Source organism: Pochonia chlamydosporia, chromosome 5, assembly GCF_001653235.2.
Source record: "Pochonia chlamydosporia 170 chromosome 5, whole genome shotgun sequence".
NCBI lineage: Eukaryota > Fungi > Ascomycota > Sordariomycetes > Hypocreales > Clavicipitaceae > Pochonia > Pochonia chlamydosporia.
Window position 1 is genome coordinate 3,026,602 of NC_035794.1, and position 17,935 is coordinate 3,044,536.

At 48.2% G+C, this 17,935-nt stretch overlaps 4 protein-coding genes across 4 annotated transcripts; 2 read left to right on the forward strand and 2 right to left on the reverse strand.

Annotated features, from left to right (window-relative positions):
- Positions 1–1,633: 1,633 nt before the first annotated feature.
- On the forward strand, positions 1,634–1,861 carry VFPPC_16298 (hypothetical protein; the record flags this gene model as incomplete). Its single annotated transcript, XM_018294051.1, has 1 exon — positions 1,634–1,861. One exon carries the CDS (start codon positions 1,634–1,636, stop codon positions 1,859–1,861), a length of 228 nt encoding a protein of 75 aa, XP_018142354.1.
- Positions 1,862–2,753: 892 nt separating this feature from the next.
- Positions 2,754–3,381, forward strand: VFPPC_16299 (salicylate hydroxylase; the record flags this gene model as incomplete). Its single annotated transcript, XM_022429007.1, has 2 exons — positions 2,754–3,273; positions 3,332–3,381. The coding sequence occupies 2 exons, from the start codon at positions 2,754–2,756 to the stop codon at positions 3,379–3,381; spliced, it is 570 nt and encodes a 189-aa protein (XP_022284314.1).
- An 898-nt stretch (positions 3,382–4,279) lies between these two features.
- On the reverse strand, positions 4,280–11,197 carry VFPPC_06217 (hybrid NRPS/PKS enzyme; the record flags this gene model as incomplete). Its single annotated transcript, XM_018285284.1, has 1 exon — positions 4,280–11,197. One exon carries the CDS (start codon positions 11,195–11,197, stop codon positions 4,280–4,282), a length of 6,918 nt encoding a protein of 2,305 aa, XP_018142356.1.
- Positions 11,198–11,269: 72 nt separating this feature from the next.
- VFPPC_17926 (acyl transferase domain-containing protein) lies at positions 11,270–16,407 on the reverse strand (the record flags this gene model as incomplete). Its single annotated transcript, XM_022429597.1, has 2 exons — positions 11,270–14,688; positions 14,763–16,407. 2 exons carry the CDS (start codon positions 16,405–16,407, stop codon positions 11,270–11,272), a joined length of 5,064 nt encoding a protein of 1,687 aa, XP_022285349.1.
- Positions 16,408–17,935: the final 1,528 nt, after the last annotated feature.

Here is a 17,935-nt window from a genome sequence, read left to right on the forward strand (position 1 = left end):
GTGCACCCAGTATTGCTGTCAACGAGTGCTTGAACAAGCAGCGTTTGAACATCGGGTAAGGAGAAGCGGTTAACAGTCAAGGAGATAGTAGGATAGTCAACCTCCGTGAATGCCGGAGGAGTGCTCAGATTTTCTGTTTATCTTCCCCCTGGCACTGCAGACTGTTTTTGATGCATCTATTTGATCACACTTGGACATGTGACGTCCCTTGCCACGACAGTATCACACAGGCTACAGGAATAAAATAGATTAATTTCATGGCAAATCAGGGTACTTATCTTAATTGCACCGAGCTTTGTACGATCAAAGGGCTTAGACAAGATGAGAGAACTCTCTTGAAAACTGCTGCGGCATGCTTCTATACTCTGGCAGCCTATGAGCAGCGGTTTGTCGAGTTGATCATCACTCCTACGAAAACATGAAAGGGAATTTGCGCATGACAGACTAGAACAGAACCAGTGTCACGTTCATAGAAAGAATGGACATTGAGTAGCTGCCCTTTCAAGTGCGACGTGGTTAACCGTAGTACGAGCTTCGAGTATCACAAAGACACTTCGTGAATAAGTATCGAACAAGGAAGAACCAGCAATCACCATCAAAACTGTGGTATAAATGGTCGGAAAATGCCCAGAAATCTCACGGAAAAAGAGGGTTTTGTCGCCCTACGAATATCAACAACTTGCAGTTAGACCTTTACGTTTTATCAGGGCACCCACTTGCCTCTCGCATTGGCACGCAACCGAGCTACACGTCAACTTTATATAAGAGAACAGACACGCAGCAATCATGAATGCACCCTGGAGAACAGAATACACGAATATTTGGCTGATCATCTTCCCTGATGACGAGGACTCGTATGATGAAAATTGGGGGTTTGCAGCTTCAGATTCTTCCAACACAGTGTGGGTTATATTTCAGCTCCACCTGAACTCTACAGATGGGACTACCTCAACGATGGCACCAAGAATCACATACCAAGTTGAGGGTCTTACAATTTGGTTGGGGAGAGTTCCTACGACTTCATGGCCGCGTGTGGCACGGATACCGTCGTACATTACGACCCAGTGGCGCCAGTTCTGGTACGCCAGGGATTATGTTTCAGTGATTTGGGATATGTTGGAAACCGACGGGTTAATTGATAACCAACAGTGGGTGTATGGGTTCCAAAGGCTGCGGCAATATATGGCTTGATGGGTAATGAGGAACATTGGCCAAGGCTAGGAAGCGGTAGGGTGATTAGCCGTTAAAAGTTTAGATGATGAGTTCAGCTTGCTTGTCCACTTATGGCAACACATGTGCCATGTCAGGTAGTCGTGAGTGAGTGTGCATACCGTTTCTGTGCTTTCAACTTTATCTTTTTGTATTTGCCAAGACTTGCCAATTGTAAATAACTCGAAAGGTTGACTCCTCGACGGCTCGGGCATTATAGACTAGGAGCCATCATGACAGTTGACAGAAAGTCATCGTCAACCTAAAAATTCTAACAATCCAGCCGCTTCACGAAACATGAGTCTTGTCAAGGTCAGGCTATGAAGTGAATGGTGGGCTGCTGAGGAGACGAAGGATGAGTCAGTCCACGAGGCCATGGCCTACTTAGTACAAATTAAGAACTCCACCTTCAACAATCCATGTTATGAAACAAATCCACATCCGATGTGGTGTAGTGGCTATCATACTGCGCTTTCATGGTTATCGTGTAAGCACCGCAGGGATCGGGGTTCGATTCCCCGCATCGGAGATGCTTTTTTTTGTCTTCTCTTTTTTTGTCCTTTGGACTCGGCATGTGTGTGCCCGCCACATTCCTCTTTTCTGCTGTTTGTCTTCCTTTTCTTTTCTTTTCTCTTTTTTGCCTTCGACTTAGTGTTGTTATATACAAGGACACGCTTACAACGTCAGTGGTACTTTACTAGCCATGGCAGAATCCTGGACAACGTGATCCTGTTGTGATGTTCTTGGCTCTTGAGTCTTTTGTAACTTGGGTGTTCAACTTATATGGTCACTTCTTTTGGTTTGTTTCTCAACTATCAAGCAGGAAAGCCAATTAGTTCTGACGAACACGGGAAAGTAGTTGACACCTCCTGCTCCACCGTCATCACTCTGGGACGGTCACCGTCTTACTCCAGGAATGGACGTGATCCCTCCGGAAACTTGGCAGCAGTCAAGCGCTTACTTCTAATTTTAACAGGTGAAACCAATTGAACTTTGCCACATTTGTCGCCCAGAGCGATATTTGGCCCCAACTGCAACATGGAGTCTTTCTTTGTGACGTGGTGCTAACCAACATGGTCCAAGATCCGAAGGCTACAATACTTATACAATCGCCAACCGTAATCATGCTTCTCTAGAGTCTTGAGCTTGTTTACCATCAATAACAAATAAGCTGAAAAAATGACAGGCCGTCACCAAAAAAATACGCATCGCCATCGTAGGAGGTGGCATTGGCGGCGCCGTCCTGGCAAATGCTCTCTCTCGGGTTGCCACATATCGCAATTGAAGTCTTCGAAGCAGCACCTCAGTTTTCTGAGCGTGGAGCTGCTCTCGGTCTTGCTCCTTATTTCCTGGAATCACTCAACCACGTCTTTGATTCGCAAAAGGATCTTCTAGATCGAGCTGGAGCTGTTTTCATGAATTCCACACGCACAGTGCTAGTAAGCTGAATCATACCAAGCAAGGCGATGAGAGAATATGACACAATGTCCTGACTAGAGAATACTCAGGGCTGAGGACCGCAAGCTGGCACAGAATTGTTCGATATGGTGACACCTGGAAGTGGCGGCAGAGTCGTGCATCGTGCCTCCTTGCTGCGTGAATTGCTTGCGCCACTACCCGATGACATCCTCCACGCGAACAAAGAACTAGATACAGTAAACGAGAAGAATGGCCAAATTGAGCTAAACTTTAAAGGCGGATCATCATATTTCTTTGACGGGGTTGTCGGTGCGGATGGCATTTTTGGAGTTGTTCGAAACCACGTTCTCCAAGACTCGGCAGCCGAGTGCGCCGCGTCACCCGCCGGATTCTGGGATTACAGAAACTTGGTCTCTATGGAAAAAGCGAAAGAACACCTGGGTGCTGAGTACTTCAAAGTCCCGATACAGTACGGATGGTGTGGTGATGGAGGTTTCATTATGCATGATATCCTGAACGGAACCATGGTGCCGTGCGTCATGTCGGGTGTCGAGGAGAATCCTTCTCAAGAGCGCAAACAGCCCCTCACAAGAGACTTTTTAACAAGTACATTTGGGAGCTGGCTAGATGGACCGATTGCCGAGGGTATGATTGAGTTGAGTTAACTTTCTGTAAGATGTAGTCCTGTTCTAACCAAATACAGTTATTATTGCAACAAGACGACCCGCATCGCTACTCGCAATGGGAGCATAAGAAAACTACGACTTACGCCCGTGGCCGTGTGTGTATCATTGGTGACGCTGCGCATGGAACTACGCCTTGGCAAGGTTCAGGGGCTGGGATGGCAATTGAAGATGCCGTCATTCTTGCTGCTCTACTTGGAGAGATTTCTGCACCTGATGAGCTTGATCACGCATTTCAAGCTTATGATGCTGTTAGACGTCCAAGATGCCAGAGCATCATTGACTCTAGCAAAGGTTCCGGGGAGATGATGTGCGGACGGAATGCAAGCGCTGGCCTCGATCCAGAGAAATTGAAACAGCTGTTGCCTTTTCGATGGGGTATTATTGCATGTTTTGATATGAGTGTACATAAACAGGACGCTTTAGAAAAATTGCGGGAATTGCGAGGAAAATAATAGGTAGTGAGGGTACGCCGGAGTCAGAGGCAGTGTGATTCAAGACACTTTCATGCTACGAGAATATACACCGGTTTATGCACCTTTCGGAGTTTTGACGATCTTAGTATTCTCAGTATCTCTCTGGAATACTATATCCATTTCCTTACATGGTGAAAGCATACCAGCCCCTGTCGGCAGAGATACTCCCACTCCGATAACGGGGCCCCTAATAGATACAATATGTTTTTACACTCCGCCATATTTAGAATCTTCCTCATCTTTGGCGCCAAGAGCCCTCAGTGAAAGAAATGTACTAAATGTTACACGATATACGATTCTGTACTGTGATGTGTTAGTGTATCCCCAACTATAGGCAAAGGTGTTTCACAATAGACTTACACGCATATGTTTGGGATCATCTTGTTGCTGAGTGAAGAAATGACTTGATCAACCGCGACAAACATCAAGCGTCCGGGCATTTGCCATCATCGTTTTTCACTTAAAATCCACACTGAACCAGGGCGACCACGATTATTCACCCAGGTACGGGAAGATAATAGGAGAACCACTCGCCATAGTAGCTCTCAGATGTATGAACAGCAGATGCTCCATGCCCGCTGTCACCGCACAGTCAAGCCATTCCGACGCATCCACAACCTCAAATTCACGGTTATGAACCTGCTGCAATCGACATGCGAGTTTGTTGAAAGGCACTCGCACATTACTGCTCTGGTGGCGGAAGCAGACTTGCCCCGGACTTGCCAGAGGCTGATTTGCCAACTCGGCCGCCACCACCGAGACATCTTCAAAGTCGAAGAAGCCAGTTGCCGCCGAGATATGTGGCACTCGTCCTGTTAACAGTGAGAAGCGTATGACCGAGTTCATGACGTCGTCTGCTGGTGCCCGCTCGCCAACCAAGGCGCAATGGCGATTGATAACGACCGGTAATCCCAAGTCTCGCGAAGCATGTTCCAAGAACTGCTCACTTGCCCAATTTGCCGCAGTAACACCCTGCGAGCCATCTGTTGGCGGGTGATACCGAGACATGGAGACTGGTTGTCCTTCAACTTTCCCAGAAAGAAGTACCACGCGCGGAGCAGATACAAAGTGGAAGGGTATACGTCTGGGAAGAGCCAGCAGTCTGACTAGGCTTTGCGTAGAGAGGTAGAGCGCCTGTCTGACGGATTTGTAGTTGTTCATGCAGTGACCCTGGACGGCGGCGTGTATTATCTGGTCTACGTTTGACTGCAGGAACTCTCTTTGTTTGCTTGATAGTCCTAATGTAGGACTTTGCAGGCTGCCAGAGTAGATGACTACCTTGCTGTGCTCCTGCATCGGAACATTGTGCCTCTCGGCATCGGGAACTGCAATGCAATGAACTTTCTCAACATCGTTGTTTGTGATTAGTTGGCGGAGAATTTCTTGCCCAAGAAAGCTCGTTGAGCCGGTAAGCAGTACGTGGCGTTTATGTTTTCTCAACGCAACCGTTGATGAACATGGCGCAATGTCCTGAAAGTTAGCAGGCATAGATGTTTCCTCAACCCAGTCAATTTTGTCTTCTGTCAACCGAACACGATCTGCATGCATCAGTGCGCTCATTGGCCTGAGAGTGGTAGCCTGATAGAGTTGTTGGAGCGACAATGTTACGCCGGTTCGATCTGTCAAGGCGCTTTGTAGGTGAACAAGAAGCAACGAACTTCCGCCAACAGTGAAAAAATCGGTATCAGCACCGATCTCAGCTGTCTTCGCAGCTTCGCCCAGCACATCTCTCCAGATATTTTGCAGTTCTATCTCGGGTACAGTTAGGGTTGAATCGGATTCTTCGCTGCTGTGTGGTTCGTCTGGGACAGGAAGGGCCTCTAGTGCGGCTCGGTCTATCTTCCCATTCGAGGTGATGGGGAAGCGCTCCAGTGCAAAGACAGCTGAAGGAATCATGTAGCGAGGTAATTCTATGTCTTGTAGAAATGATTGAAGCCGCTGTTGTTTCATGAAGACTCCAGTTGCCAGCACCACGTAGCAAATGAGATATTGCGGCTCACCGCGAGACACAACAACAGCATCAACCACTCCATGTTGAGATGCTGCCTTGATAATGGCATTGGCAACTTCTCCCAAGTCAATCCGCATTCCGCGAAGCTTGATGACCGCACTACCTCCATCAGTTCGCCCAAGAAATGTCAGTGAGCCATCGGGCTGTAGAAGTCCCCTGTCCCCAGTTCTATACATTACATGCCATTCTTGAGTCTTGTCATCCAATGTTGCGAAAGGGTTCAAGACAAATTTCTGCTGATTTAGTTCTTCCAGTAAGTAGCCCTTTGCCACGCCGCTTCCTGCAACGCATATTTCTCCTGGCATTCCCTGAGGCAACGGCGAACTGTCCCTCTCACTCAAGATGTAGATGTGGGTGTTAGGAATCGGCATACCAACTGACCGTCCAGCCTCCTCTTGAGCAATGGGAGCGTCGCTGACTGTATCCACAACGGGCGAGCTGAGTTCGACTTGTCGGAACGTGGTTGCGCAGGAAATCTCCGTAGGGCCATAGCAGTCCGTGAATGTGAGGTCAGGAAGCTCTAAATCTTGTATCGCGTTGACAAGCCTCTCTGTGACGACTTCCCCACCTGAACAGGCATATTTCCAGGACGAACACTGCTTCAATATATCTGCAGCAAACGTGGTGAGCATGAGATACTCCGATGGTGTACATAACGTAAACTGTATATTCCCTGCAAGCATAACTTTCGCCAGCTCGATTGGGTCACCGCGAACATTTGACGGAGCAATAACAAGAGTTCCACCGTTGGCGAAAGCGTTGAATGCCTGAGCAATAGCCATGTCGAAACTGATAGAAGTCTGTTGTAATACCGTGACTTGATCGAGACACAGGAGCTCACTCTTGGAGGCTGCGTAGTTCATGATACCACTTTGACTGAGAAGAATGCCCTTTGGCGTACTTGTGGTACCACTAGTAAAAAGAATGAAACCATCTTCATCCCCAGTCAACGTCGCGGCAGGACAAAGTTGCTGATACTCGACAGGGCAAGCCTGAAGATCGGAAAAAGAAATTGACTTCAGCCCAGGGATGCCTTTGAGCGAGACGGCGGAGTTGCTCGTCGCTTCGTGGTATATAAGTAGGTCTGGGCAGCACGCCTCTACAATTGCAATTTGGCGTGTAAGAGGCAAGTTAGCATCCAAAGGGACATATACTGCACCGATATGAAGTATTGCAAGCAGGATGGTGTAAAGATCTACGCTCGGCTCGCACAATACGATGATTCGAGATCCGAATTCGACATTCGCATCCAGCAATCTCGCTGCGTATTCGGCCACTTGGTCAGAGAGTTGGCTGTAAGCCAACGAAATGTTTTGGTCTTTGATTGCAACTACGTTTGGAAAATCAGCAGCCACTTGCATGAACCTCTCCGAAAGCGTACGTGGCCACGAAAATATTCTGGAAGGTCCGCGTCCGAGACTCGTGCCATGCTGAATTTGGTCGTCTGAGAATAGCGGGCAATCTTGGATTCGAACAGATTGATCCTGCGACAAGTCTTTAATGAGAGAAACAAAAGTGTCCAGTATGAACTCCGTAGCCGTAGGTGAATAAAGATTGTCCGCGGTAATACATTCCAGAAGGTGTCCCTGCTCAGGAGTTTTGGTAACATTTATCGTCAAGTCGTAGGCTGTTTTGACATCATCATACCTCTCCATGGTCATGATACAGTCTCCTAGTGACTGCTGCATTATGTCGCCTAGACGATAGTTGAATGCTACTTGGAACACCGGTGTGCTAAGCGGAGACCGTTCAATGCCAAACTTCTCTAAAAGAACATCAAAGGGGATTTGTGAATGCTCAAACGAGCTCAGAACAATTTGAGAAGTAGCGTTTAAAAGACTCTCAAAAGTCTGACTTAGATCTGTCATAAACCGCATTGGGAGTACGTTGGCAAAGTGGCCGATGGAGTTGACGAAGTCGCCAGTCGGGTCCCGGCCGCTATCTGTGACGCCAATACACATGTCGTCGATTTCCACAAGTCTCATAAGTAAGACTTGTAAAACTGCCAAATAAAACTGCATACATGTTGCTCCATGTAGTTGACTGACTTTGCTGATATTTTCGACAATGGAGCTGTTAAGCTCCCTAGACGCCTTATTGTTGCCGTAGAATTGGCGTGCCTGCCTGGTTTTGGCTTTGGAAAGGGGAAGTAGTGGCATAGGAGCCGCTAGGGGAAGCAATTGACTCTTCCAATACGTGATCGATTCGGAAAACTTGCCGTACTCGAGATCTTGGCGCTGTTGGCAAGCAAAATTCAAGAACAGGCCAGGGCTGGGCGAAAGCGGCAGCATTTGGTAAGCGCGGTTGAGCTCTTTGAGAAAGATGCTGAAGCTATACGCATCGCTAGCAATCAAATGAAAGCCCAAGACAAGACTATGCCTCTCGGGTTCGTGGGCAATGAGAACGGCTCGGAAAGTCTCACCAGTGGACAGCGAGTACTCTTGGTTAGATATAGTGTCGAACGCAAGCCGAGCATCTGCTTCGGTTCCTTCTAACGTAATCAACCGGCTTCGTTTCGCCTCTTTGGAAAGGTATTGTCTGGTCTCTGCACTGCCTGAGTCTGCAAGGTAGCAAGCTTGGTGGGCCTGATAATGGCCCAATACCATCTCGATGGCCCTGGATAGCCGATCAATGTTTAACGAACCCTTTATTGTATATTGTACAGTTACATTCAGCGAAGTTGGACGTTTGGAGAGTGTGTGTAAGAAGTGAATTCCTGTCTGAGCAAAAGACAGTCGCTCAGTCCGTTGATACTCGGAAGCTGCTTCTGCGGTGGATGGCCTCCGCATTATGATTTTCGCTTTCAGATCAGCCTGGCGCCCCGTGGTGTCCATATTAAGCGATGGACAGGAAACGTCGCCATTTTTGTCGACTGGGAGACTACCCCAAGGTACGTGGTCGCTTGCCACGGAGTCAGATGTTGGTGTTGCCGTATCGACTGGTGTGGACGGTGTTTGCGAGCGGCTGTCTTCGTCTTGGGACGATGGCAACCCAATGGTCACTTCGGAAACGGTTTCCTTGGTCACTGCATCTACGCATTGCAACACGTTATCTTCCAAATCGATGCACTGGTCGAGATGAGCAGGAGTTGCATCCGTACCCTCGGGGATGTCGCCCTGCACCGGTTTAATGTCCATGAATTCTTTTGCCACACTCGCACAAAGAGAGGAGAGCGGTTCTCTCCCGAGTATCCTCAGTAAAGGAAGACGAATGTTTATCTCCTTGAAAAGCCAGTTACGCATTTCAATGCCGTGAAGCGAATCAAGACCAACATCCGCCACAGGGCTATTGTGATCAATTGAGCTCTCAGGGATCCTCACCATCGTGCTAATCTTTCTGCAAAACATTTTCTGTACTGTTGCAACAGCTTCACTAAAATCTTTAGCCTTATTTAGCTCTTCGCGCGCGACTTGGACAGACTGTGGCATCACGTTCAGAGGATTCGCGGTTGCCACAGACACTGGTGCCTTCACCATCGGAGAGAAGCATGCCTTCTCAACCCAAGACGGCCGGTTCGTTTTGTCGCCACGATCTACGTATGGCTCAATACCCACGATGACTTCTCCGCTGGCAGAACCTGGTTTCCCGGATATGATCGCCTGAAGTACAGCATAGTGAAATTCCGACTCTGACAGAGGAGTGAGTGAAAAGGCCCGGAGAGTGCCTTCAAGATCTGTGCTCTGTTCCCGATCTGTCCTCGATACGTAACCCACGTCCACAAGCAAGCCTAGCTGAAGGATTGATGCTGCCTGTCCTCGTCGTCTCCGTTTCTCGATCATACTAGACATAAACATGTTGCCGGCGTGATACACGGCCTGACCTGCCGTGCCACACACCGTGCCCAAGGATCCAAACGCGAGAAAGAAGTCTAAGCTGTCGTTGGAAAACTCTTGATCAAGGTTAGATAGACCAGATACCTTTGGTTTCATTTGCCTTTCCACACTCTCGGCGGAGGCATTGACAAATATGCCGGACTCCAAGACAAGGGCAGCATTGGCAACACCACCAATGGGAGGCATGGTACGTCTTATCATGGCGAGAGTTTCCCGCACTTGTGACTGTAGAGTTACATCCATCCTCACGATGTGAAGGTAAATACCCTTTAATCGCATCTCTGAAACCCACTCCATATTCTCGGTGGGATTGCGGCTGGCGAGAACAATGTGTCGAGCCCCAGCCTGTACGATATAGCGGCATAAGGACTGTCCAAGCTCTCCCGTCATTCCCACGAAGAAGTAAGTCTTCATCGAAGAAAAGATGTTTCGTGGATCAAAAGATTGAAGAGAAACACTGACTGGCAGGTCCCTGTCATATACGACCGCTGCAGAAAGGCGCTCTCGATACTCATGAAGTTTGTCTGGCACGTCTCTGATGTGGACTGTTTCCAATGATACTGATCCCAGTAATTCTGGAGACAGAGTCTGACAAGCTTGGTAAGCCTCTTTTAAAACTCTTCCTACATGACTGGCGGGTTGACGAATTGTGAAGCCTGGGTCGAATGATTGGATTATGCAACCCTTTGGTAAGAGCGGCAGTACTGTTTCGATGTCGTCATTTGATAGAGCATACAATACCGCTGAATCATGAGGAATTTGACTTCGAATATGTCGAGTGGGAGCACATGGATGTATGACTATGCAACCCGGGATTTCGTCTCGCGAAACTTGTGTGGCAACCTTGAGGAACAGTAGTCGATGTCCCATGTTCATCGCCAAGGTAGAAATAATACCTTGCACGTTTCTGGGCACACCGCATACTAGTATAGGTCTATGAGTTGACATGGTCGAAATTATTGTCGAGACAATGAGAGCAGATGCCATTGCAGCCAACGTCTGGCTGTCCGAAGTTTGAACATCATGGAGCTTGAAAACACTCTCCTTGGGTACCACCACAGCTGAGGATGCAGTCTCCGCCAAAGCAAACACAGCTTCACCGGACTTTTGGAGTTTTCCGAAGCATAGAAAGCAAGGAGATTCTTCTAAAACATGAATCGCCAGCGACATATCCACATTGACCACGGCGTAAGCTGCTGGAAAGTGAAGCTGATCCCCTTTGACCAGCCTTGCCCGTGACAAAGCCCCATCATGAACAATTTCAACTCGTTCATCAGATGAGAGAAGCTTCTTTATTGTTCGACGCTTCGCGTTGTAAAGTTCGTTTGCTGCAGTATCGGGTACTACTCTTGGCACGAGGACTTGACCGTCCTTCACCAGAACTTCTGACTCCAATGTCCAGAGCATATTCTCTGAATTCTTTTCAGAAGATGACGAGAAAGTCATTTCCAATACATGTCGAACAATAAAGCCAGCGTCCCAAGAGACAGCACTGTCGAAATCCAGGTAGTTGATATTGACGTGAGGTAACTCCACAGCCAACGCACGCCCGATTCCGATTGTCATGTTGGCATGGGGGCTCTCCGATATGCGTCCACTTGTGACCCATAAGACGTTCTTCGATAAAGCCAAAAGATCTTACAGTTTAGAAAGTCTTGAATTAGTCATTTTCTGCGCAAAAAAAGGTTTGTCGAGATCTGCCAAGCATAACACGAATGCTCCTGGTGGAATATTGGCCGAGTCAAACTGTTCAATGGTGTCGAAAACTTTTATGTCGGTCGACCAACGGGCAAGTGATCTCTTGATCTGAATCACAAACCGGGAAACAGCTAGTGAGACGCCACCTATTATGAAGAGAGGACTTGTCGGAATATCTTCCATTGAAGATACCGGATCACGCAAGATGTCCACCCGCTCGTCAGTTGCCTGTGACATGAACACAGAACAACTATGCTTAGAAAGATCAGGATGGTCGTAAGAGATGAAGTCAACTCCAGAGAAGCCATGAAGCCGAAGAATATCGTCCCATCTCTTAGGACTGATGCCGGGGCCGGTTGTTCTGCCTTCGTCTACACCTAGCCACCATCCTTCTAAAGCCCCCATGAGACCTGTCTCGCGGAGCATGTTGCCCGTGACTTCGATAGCGATCAGATATCCCCCAGGTCGTAATAAAGCTCTCGTATTCCGGATTGTCTCGGACAAATTCCGCGTCGCATGAAGCACATTCGCAGCTATGACAATGTCGTAGCCTCCTTCTTCAAAACCTTGCACGCCCGGAGGTTTCTCGACATTGAAGACTTTGAAACTTACTTTTCCAGACTGTCCTTCAGGAATGTTCTGCTCCAGAGTGCTGAAGAAACTACCCGAAATGTCTGTACATGTGTACGACGAATATGCATCGCCAATGGCGTCGAACACGCCGACTGTCGTTGCCCCAGTTCCGGCACCTATCTCAAGAATATGGGCTCTGGGGAACTTGTGGCTCACTTGGCGCATTATGTCGGCAGTGTACGCATTGCAAGTTGCGAACCTGTGGTCCTCTCTGTAGAGTCTGCCGAGAAGATTGTTCTCCAGCATGTGTTCCATCATTTCTGACTCTCCTCTCACAACTGACGGTAGGTTCTGGCCAACAGTTGTCAACATGGCAACAGCTATGTCATCGGTGTGACTATTACAAAGGCGATCTATGCTCTCTTGGTTGTCCAACAGCCATTCCGTTTCATAAGAGGCATATAAGTCATCGTAATCATTGGCTAAAGTGGTATTGATGTATCGTAGGAGCTCTTGGTGGTGCCACTTCATCTGGGTTGGCGGTTCCCTGTCTATGTCCCGGGCGAGCTCTCTCATATAGAATAAGGTGACGCGCTCGTATAAATCGCTCATCTTTACCGTCTCTTCCAAACTGGGGGGGATAGCTTTTGACATAGTCAGGCTGTAGGGATTTCCGATGCCCCAAATGGTTTTGGCAAAAAGGTTTCGGTCATCGGAAGGTTCCGGTTCCCCAACTGATTTCAGCATCAGTCCCTCAATATGTATAGAGCTTGTGACTGATTTGAATGCAATAGTGATGTCTGTTTCTACAAAACTCCTGTCGTGATTCCCCATTGTGGCCTCGATGTCCACACTAGTAGCGGTCGGGGTATTTTGAGTGGTGAGGCTGAGGTCAACAACGGCCCGTCGAATACTAACTGGGAGGTATGTGCTGCCCATAGATTTCTCTGCTGTGGAAATAAATGTTGCAAGGCCAGCCTGAAACCCGGTATCCAGTACAGCAGGATGCAGCATGTATTCATCTTCAAGATCCACGACTTCCCAGGAGGCCGTTGCCCTAGCCAAGCCCCACGATCTCTTGAGAGACGTCAGTTTCTTAAATGACCCTTCATAGACAATTCCCAGGCCAGCAACGGCGCGGTAGAACCTATCTACGCCCAGAGGAGTGAGCTCTGATTTGGATATGAAGTTTGGCGGCAGGTCCGAAGCTTCCCTCTCACCCATATGGATAAGAAGACCTGCTTCACATGTTGTTTCCAAAACACGATTGTCAGAACTACCATGACAAATAAACTCAGCCTTGATCACCGAGTTATTCGATATAGTATCAGGAGCAGCTTTGCTACGAATTGTGAAAAGTAGCTCAGCGCCATCATATTCATCGACGACGAGTGGTTTGAGAATATTCATGTTCTGAACCTCCACCAATCTTACTTGCCGATCACCAACAAATATTTTTGTGGCTTCTATAGCCGCGGTAACGTAAGCAGCTGCGGGAAATAGAACCTGACCCTGGAACGTATGCTGCTTCAGCCAAGGCATCTCGTCGAGACGGAGTATTCTTCGCCATGTCTTCTCACAGGGGAAGTTATCACGCAGGTGTCCCAAGAGACTATGCCACTCTTGACCAACATGGCCCAAGCGATAGTCTCGCGAAACACGAGACTCCCGCCAGTGAATCTGGTCGTGATCCCAGCAGTAGGATGGCAGGCCTTTCACTATGCCTGGGCAAGTTTGCAAACCGAATGCCTTTCTCCAGCTAGCAAAGTCGACGGATTTGGGATTGGAACGCATCCAGAGCATGCCGAGCGTCTCCGATAAGGTTTCTATGTCGGATTGATTTCGCCGCAAGCAACTTGCATATGGTAAAGCTGTTGATGACATGGGCTTCAGAATTTGCGAAACCGGCCCTTTCAAAGCTGGATGTGGCCCAAGTTCGACAGCCATGGTGAAATGACTTGGGTCACTTTGTATTGCAACCTCAACGGCTCTAGAAAACAAGACTGTCTGCACCATGTTGCTGACCCAGTATTGACCGTCAAGCCCATGCTCATGGGCATTTTCTGGGAGAATTTCGAATTCTGGATGCACAGAGGATATCCATCTAGAGCCACCTTGTGCCTCCCCCGTTCGAATTTTGATGTTTAACTTTTTGAGGTGTGAGAGGTAGGGCCCGGCACAGGGAGTCATATGCTGCGAATGATAGGCTGTATCAACTCGAAGCCGTTTGAATTGGATTTGAGACTCTTTCAAATACTCTTCAATTTCTTCAATAGCGTCAAGATTTCCTGAGAAAGTCACGCTGCACGGGGCATTACTAGCTGCCACACCGACTCTGCCGTCATACCAAGCTTCATCACAGAGCTTGACGGCATCGGAGTAAGACATACTAGCGGCCAACATGGCCCCAACTTCTCCATCAGGGCCCGTAGCGAGCTTCGCAACGTATCCCCTATAATACGCAATGCCCATGGCGTCTCTGAGACCTAAGAGACCTGCTGCGTATGCGGCTGCAATTTCCCCTGAAGAGTGGCCAAGTACGGTGGAGAACTTGGCTCCAAGAGAGCTTAGCAGATCGACCTGGGCAATCTGAATTGCAGTACATAAAGGTTGGGATATTTCAGCTTCTGAAAGGCGTGATGAGGCTTCATCTGCCAGTAACTCCTGTTGGAGTGACCAGGAAGGCGGGTCAGGAAGAGTAGACAGGGCGTCTTCACATCTCTGGATTGAGTCGCGAAATGGTTTGCAATGCTCAATAAGTTCCTTGCCCATTTGAGCTGCTTGTGCTCCCTACGACAGACATATTAGCTGCAACAGGCCGGTTACCCTCATAGCGTGCATTCACATAGACTTACCTGGCCGGTGAAAATACCCAACAATTGAGGAACATTCCCTGAGGGCACCTTGTGCAAAGATTTCGTGATAACACCAGTCTCACTGCTCTCATCGAATCCTGTCAGCTTCTCCAAAGCGCTTATAAGTTCTTGACAGTCTCTAACGGCGGGTATTGCAATACGATATGAGAAAATGCTTCTTCTTGACTGCAACGTGTAGCTTAAAGCATCCAAATCCACAGAAGAATTTTGGCGAATATACTCCAGCATATGTTGTAGCATAGCGGACAACGATCGTTTGGTTCGCGATGAAAATACAAACGGACCTATGAGCCCCGGCCATTTGTTGTCGCCATCTGATAAATCCGCTTGCCGCGGTTCATAGCTCTCGATGATAGCATGTGCGTTTGTTCCCCCAAACCCGAAGCTGTTAACACTTGCTCGCCGAGGTTGGTCTCCTGTTTCTGGCCACGGAATTGGTGAAATAGGCACCTCAAGGTTGGTGTAGAAGGGTTGGATCGTCGGGTTCAAAACGTTGAAATGAAGATTGGGTGGAATAAACTTGTGCTGAATTGCCAGGGACGCTTTAATAAAACCAGCCAAACCAGCACATCCCTCAAGGTGACCTATTACAGTCTTAACCGAGCCACAGTACAAAGACTGGCCATTCTTGAAGTTTCCCTCAGAAAAGAATGCGTCATGAATAGCCTGCGCTTCAATGGGATCCCCTGTCTGCGTTCCCGTACCGTGACACTCAAAGTATTGACAACGATCTCTCAACGGATCCAGGCCGGCACTTTGGTACGTTTTCCTAATGAGTGATGTTTGTGCTTCTGGGCTGGGCATTGTAATTCCGGTTGTGTGGCCGTCAGAATTAACGCCCGTCCCTCGGATGATACATTCGATATGATCTCCATCTTCTATTGCCTTGCTGAGAGGTTTCAAGACAATAGCTGCACACCCTTCGCCTCGCGCATATCCATTGGCGTCTTTATCCCACATTCGAGACCGACAATCCGGTGAAAGCATGTGTAACGATGATTGTGTAATGAACCAGTGCGGGTCTAGCAGCAGATTTACTCCAGCAACTACGGCTTGAGCAGCCTCGCCGTTCCGTAGTCCCTGAACAGCCAAGTGCAAGGCAACTAGTGAGCTAGAGCATGCAGTATCAAGTGACATGGATGGGCCCTGCAAGTTGAACACGTAAGATATGCGGTTTGATAGAAATCCTCTTGACAAGCCTGTTGATGCGTGGCTGTCCATTGTGTCAGGGTCCCGAGACTGGATCGTGTAGTAGTCATCTGTCATAGCACCGACGTATACAGCGGTTTGTGAGCCTTCAACAGCATGGAGCGGCCAGCCTGCCGCCTCAAAGGACTCGTAGACGGTTCCCAAGAGTATGCGTTGTTGCGGATCCATCCCGGCGGCCTCTTTCGGGTTCATTTTGAAGAAGGGTGCATCGAAACAGCGAACATCTTCATCTAACAGGTATGCTCGCTGATGTAAGTGTTTGCTAGTTTCGTTTGGAAAGTTGGCAAAATTAAGTCGGTCCCTGGGAATGTCGCGAACTACATCTTTGGGTTCTCGGAGAAGTTGCCATAGTTTAGATGGACTACTGGCAGATCCAGGGAACCGACACGCGGTGCCAACAACAGCGATTGGCTCATTCATGCTGTGAATTTGAATGATCACTGATGCCAACGAGTGATGGTTGTTTGTACTTTCTTGGAGTGGCACAGTAAAGAGAGCGTAAAATGAGGTATGTTGCAGGATAGTCTCAGCAAGCACACAAAGAAGAAATCAGGTTTAGGATCTTCATTAATTTAGATTCTTGTGCATAATTATGAAGGGCTTCAGAAAAGAAAATAATAAACCTGACGGCCACCACGCCAATGGCTGACAAGGTAATCACGGTCGCCAGCATATGACCATCTGCACTTGAACACTTGTCTATCAAGGTCAAGTGATCGCGGTCAAACGTTCTTATTTGAACTTACTCCAAGCCACTTTTGTCTTATGAACCACTTCTAGCAAGATGCATTTGTCAAATTGCAAGTGAAACAGTTGTCAGATCACCACCTAGACACTGCTCGCTTGATAAGAGACTGCAAAAAAGTCAAGCTCATGGTGTCCATGTTGTGTCGGTGAGGCGAAAGGATCCGGGACCCAGGACTTTACTGCGGTGTCTGAGACTTTCGACACTTGGATGTAGATGTTAGGTGGATGCCAGTGTTACTCTGTGGGACACCAAAGAAACGCAGTAACCATTTACGACGGCAATTTTGCTGTATCAGGCCGTGATATAGGGCGTACAACTATCACACATCATCTGGGTATAGGTATAGATGAAGGATCTAGGGCTCAATTCCACTTAAGAGGGAGAAACATGTGTCTTAGGCGATACAGGCTTAGACAACAAGGATAGCATGACCGGACGATTGGGATATTTGGTACTCATCCCCGCCACTACCGCGTATCATCGGAGATAACGAGGTCCGCAAGTCGATCAAGAAGCTACCGTAGTGGGAAAGCCAAACATAATATATCTTCAGGCCTCGAGAGATGGAGTCAGCCCAGCAAACGATCGACGTGGCTCAATCTCGGCGTCGCGCTACCCGAGTCTATGGCCGTCGTTGGAAGCTATGAGTCTCCCAATTTGGCGAAGCTCATTTGAATTATCCAGTAGCAAAGCGACACCTGGCCAAAATAGGCAAAGGCGATAACGCAAGACCAAAGTCTGCGCTGTTTGCTTTTTCCAAGCCCAGGCAACTGGATACATCGCCCGATGCCTCTTTTTCTACCACTGAGTCGGGACGGACTTTGAACATCTCAGACAAGATTTACTCCTCCATCATCTAGATTCCTCAATGAGGCTTAGGGATTTGTATTATGACATGAGATCCGGTCATGTGAGTACTCATTGCTGCAACGGCCAGAGCACATCAGCTGGATGAAGCAAGAAACCAGTGAGTAAGACGCAATATATACATGTCTGACATGTGTAATGATCTTAATGCTCCACCTGCTGGGCTGGACCCTTGATGCAGTACTTCCGATTCTGCACTCATTTCCACATGGTGCTTGAACTGGAACAGGCGTCTTTGGTCTTGGTGCTGGAACAAATCCGTCTCACATGAAGCCCAGATTCCTAGTAACATGGCTTTCTCGGGGCTGCCGTAAAAGCCTCTGGCTAAGCATC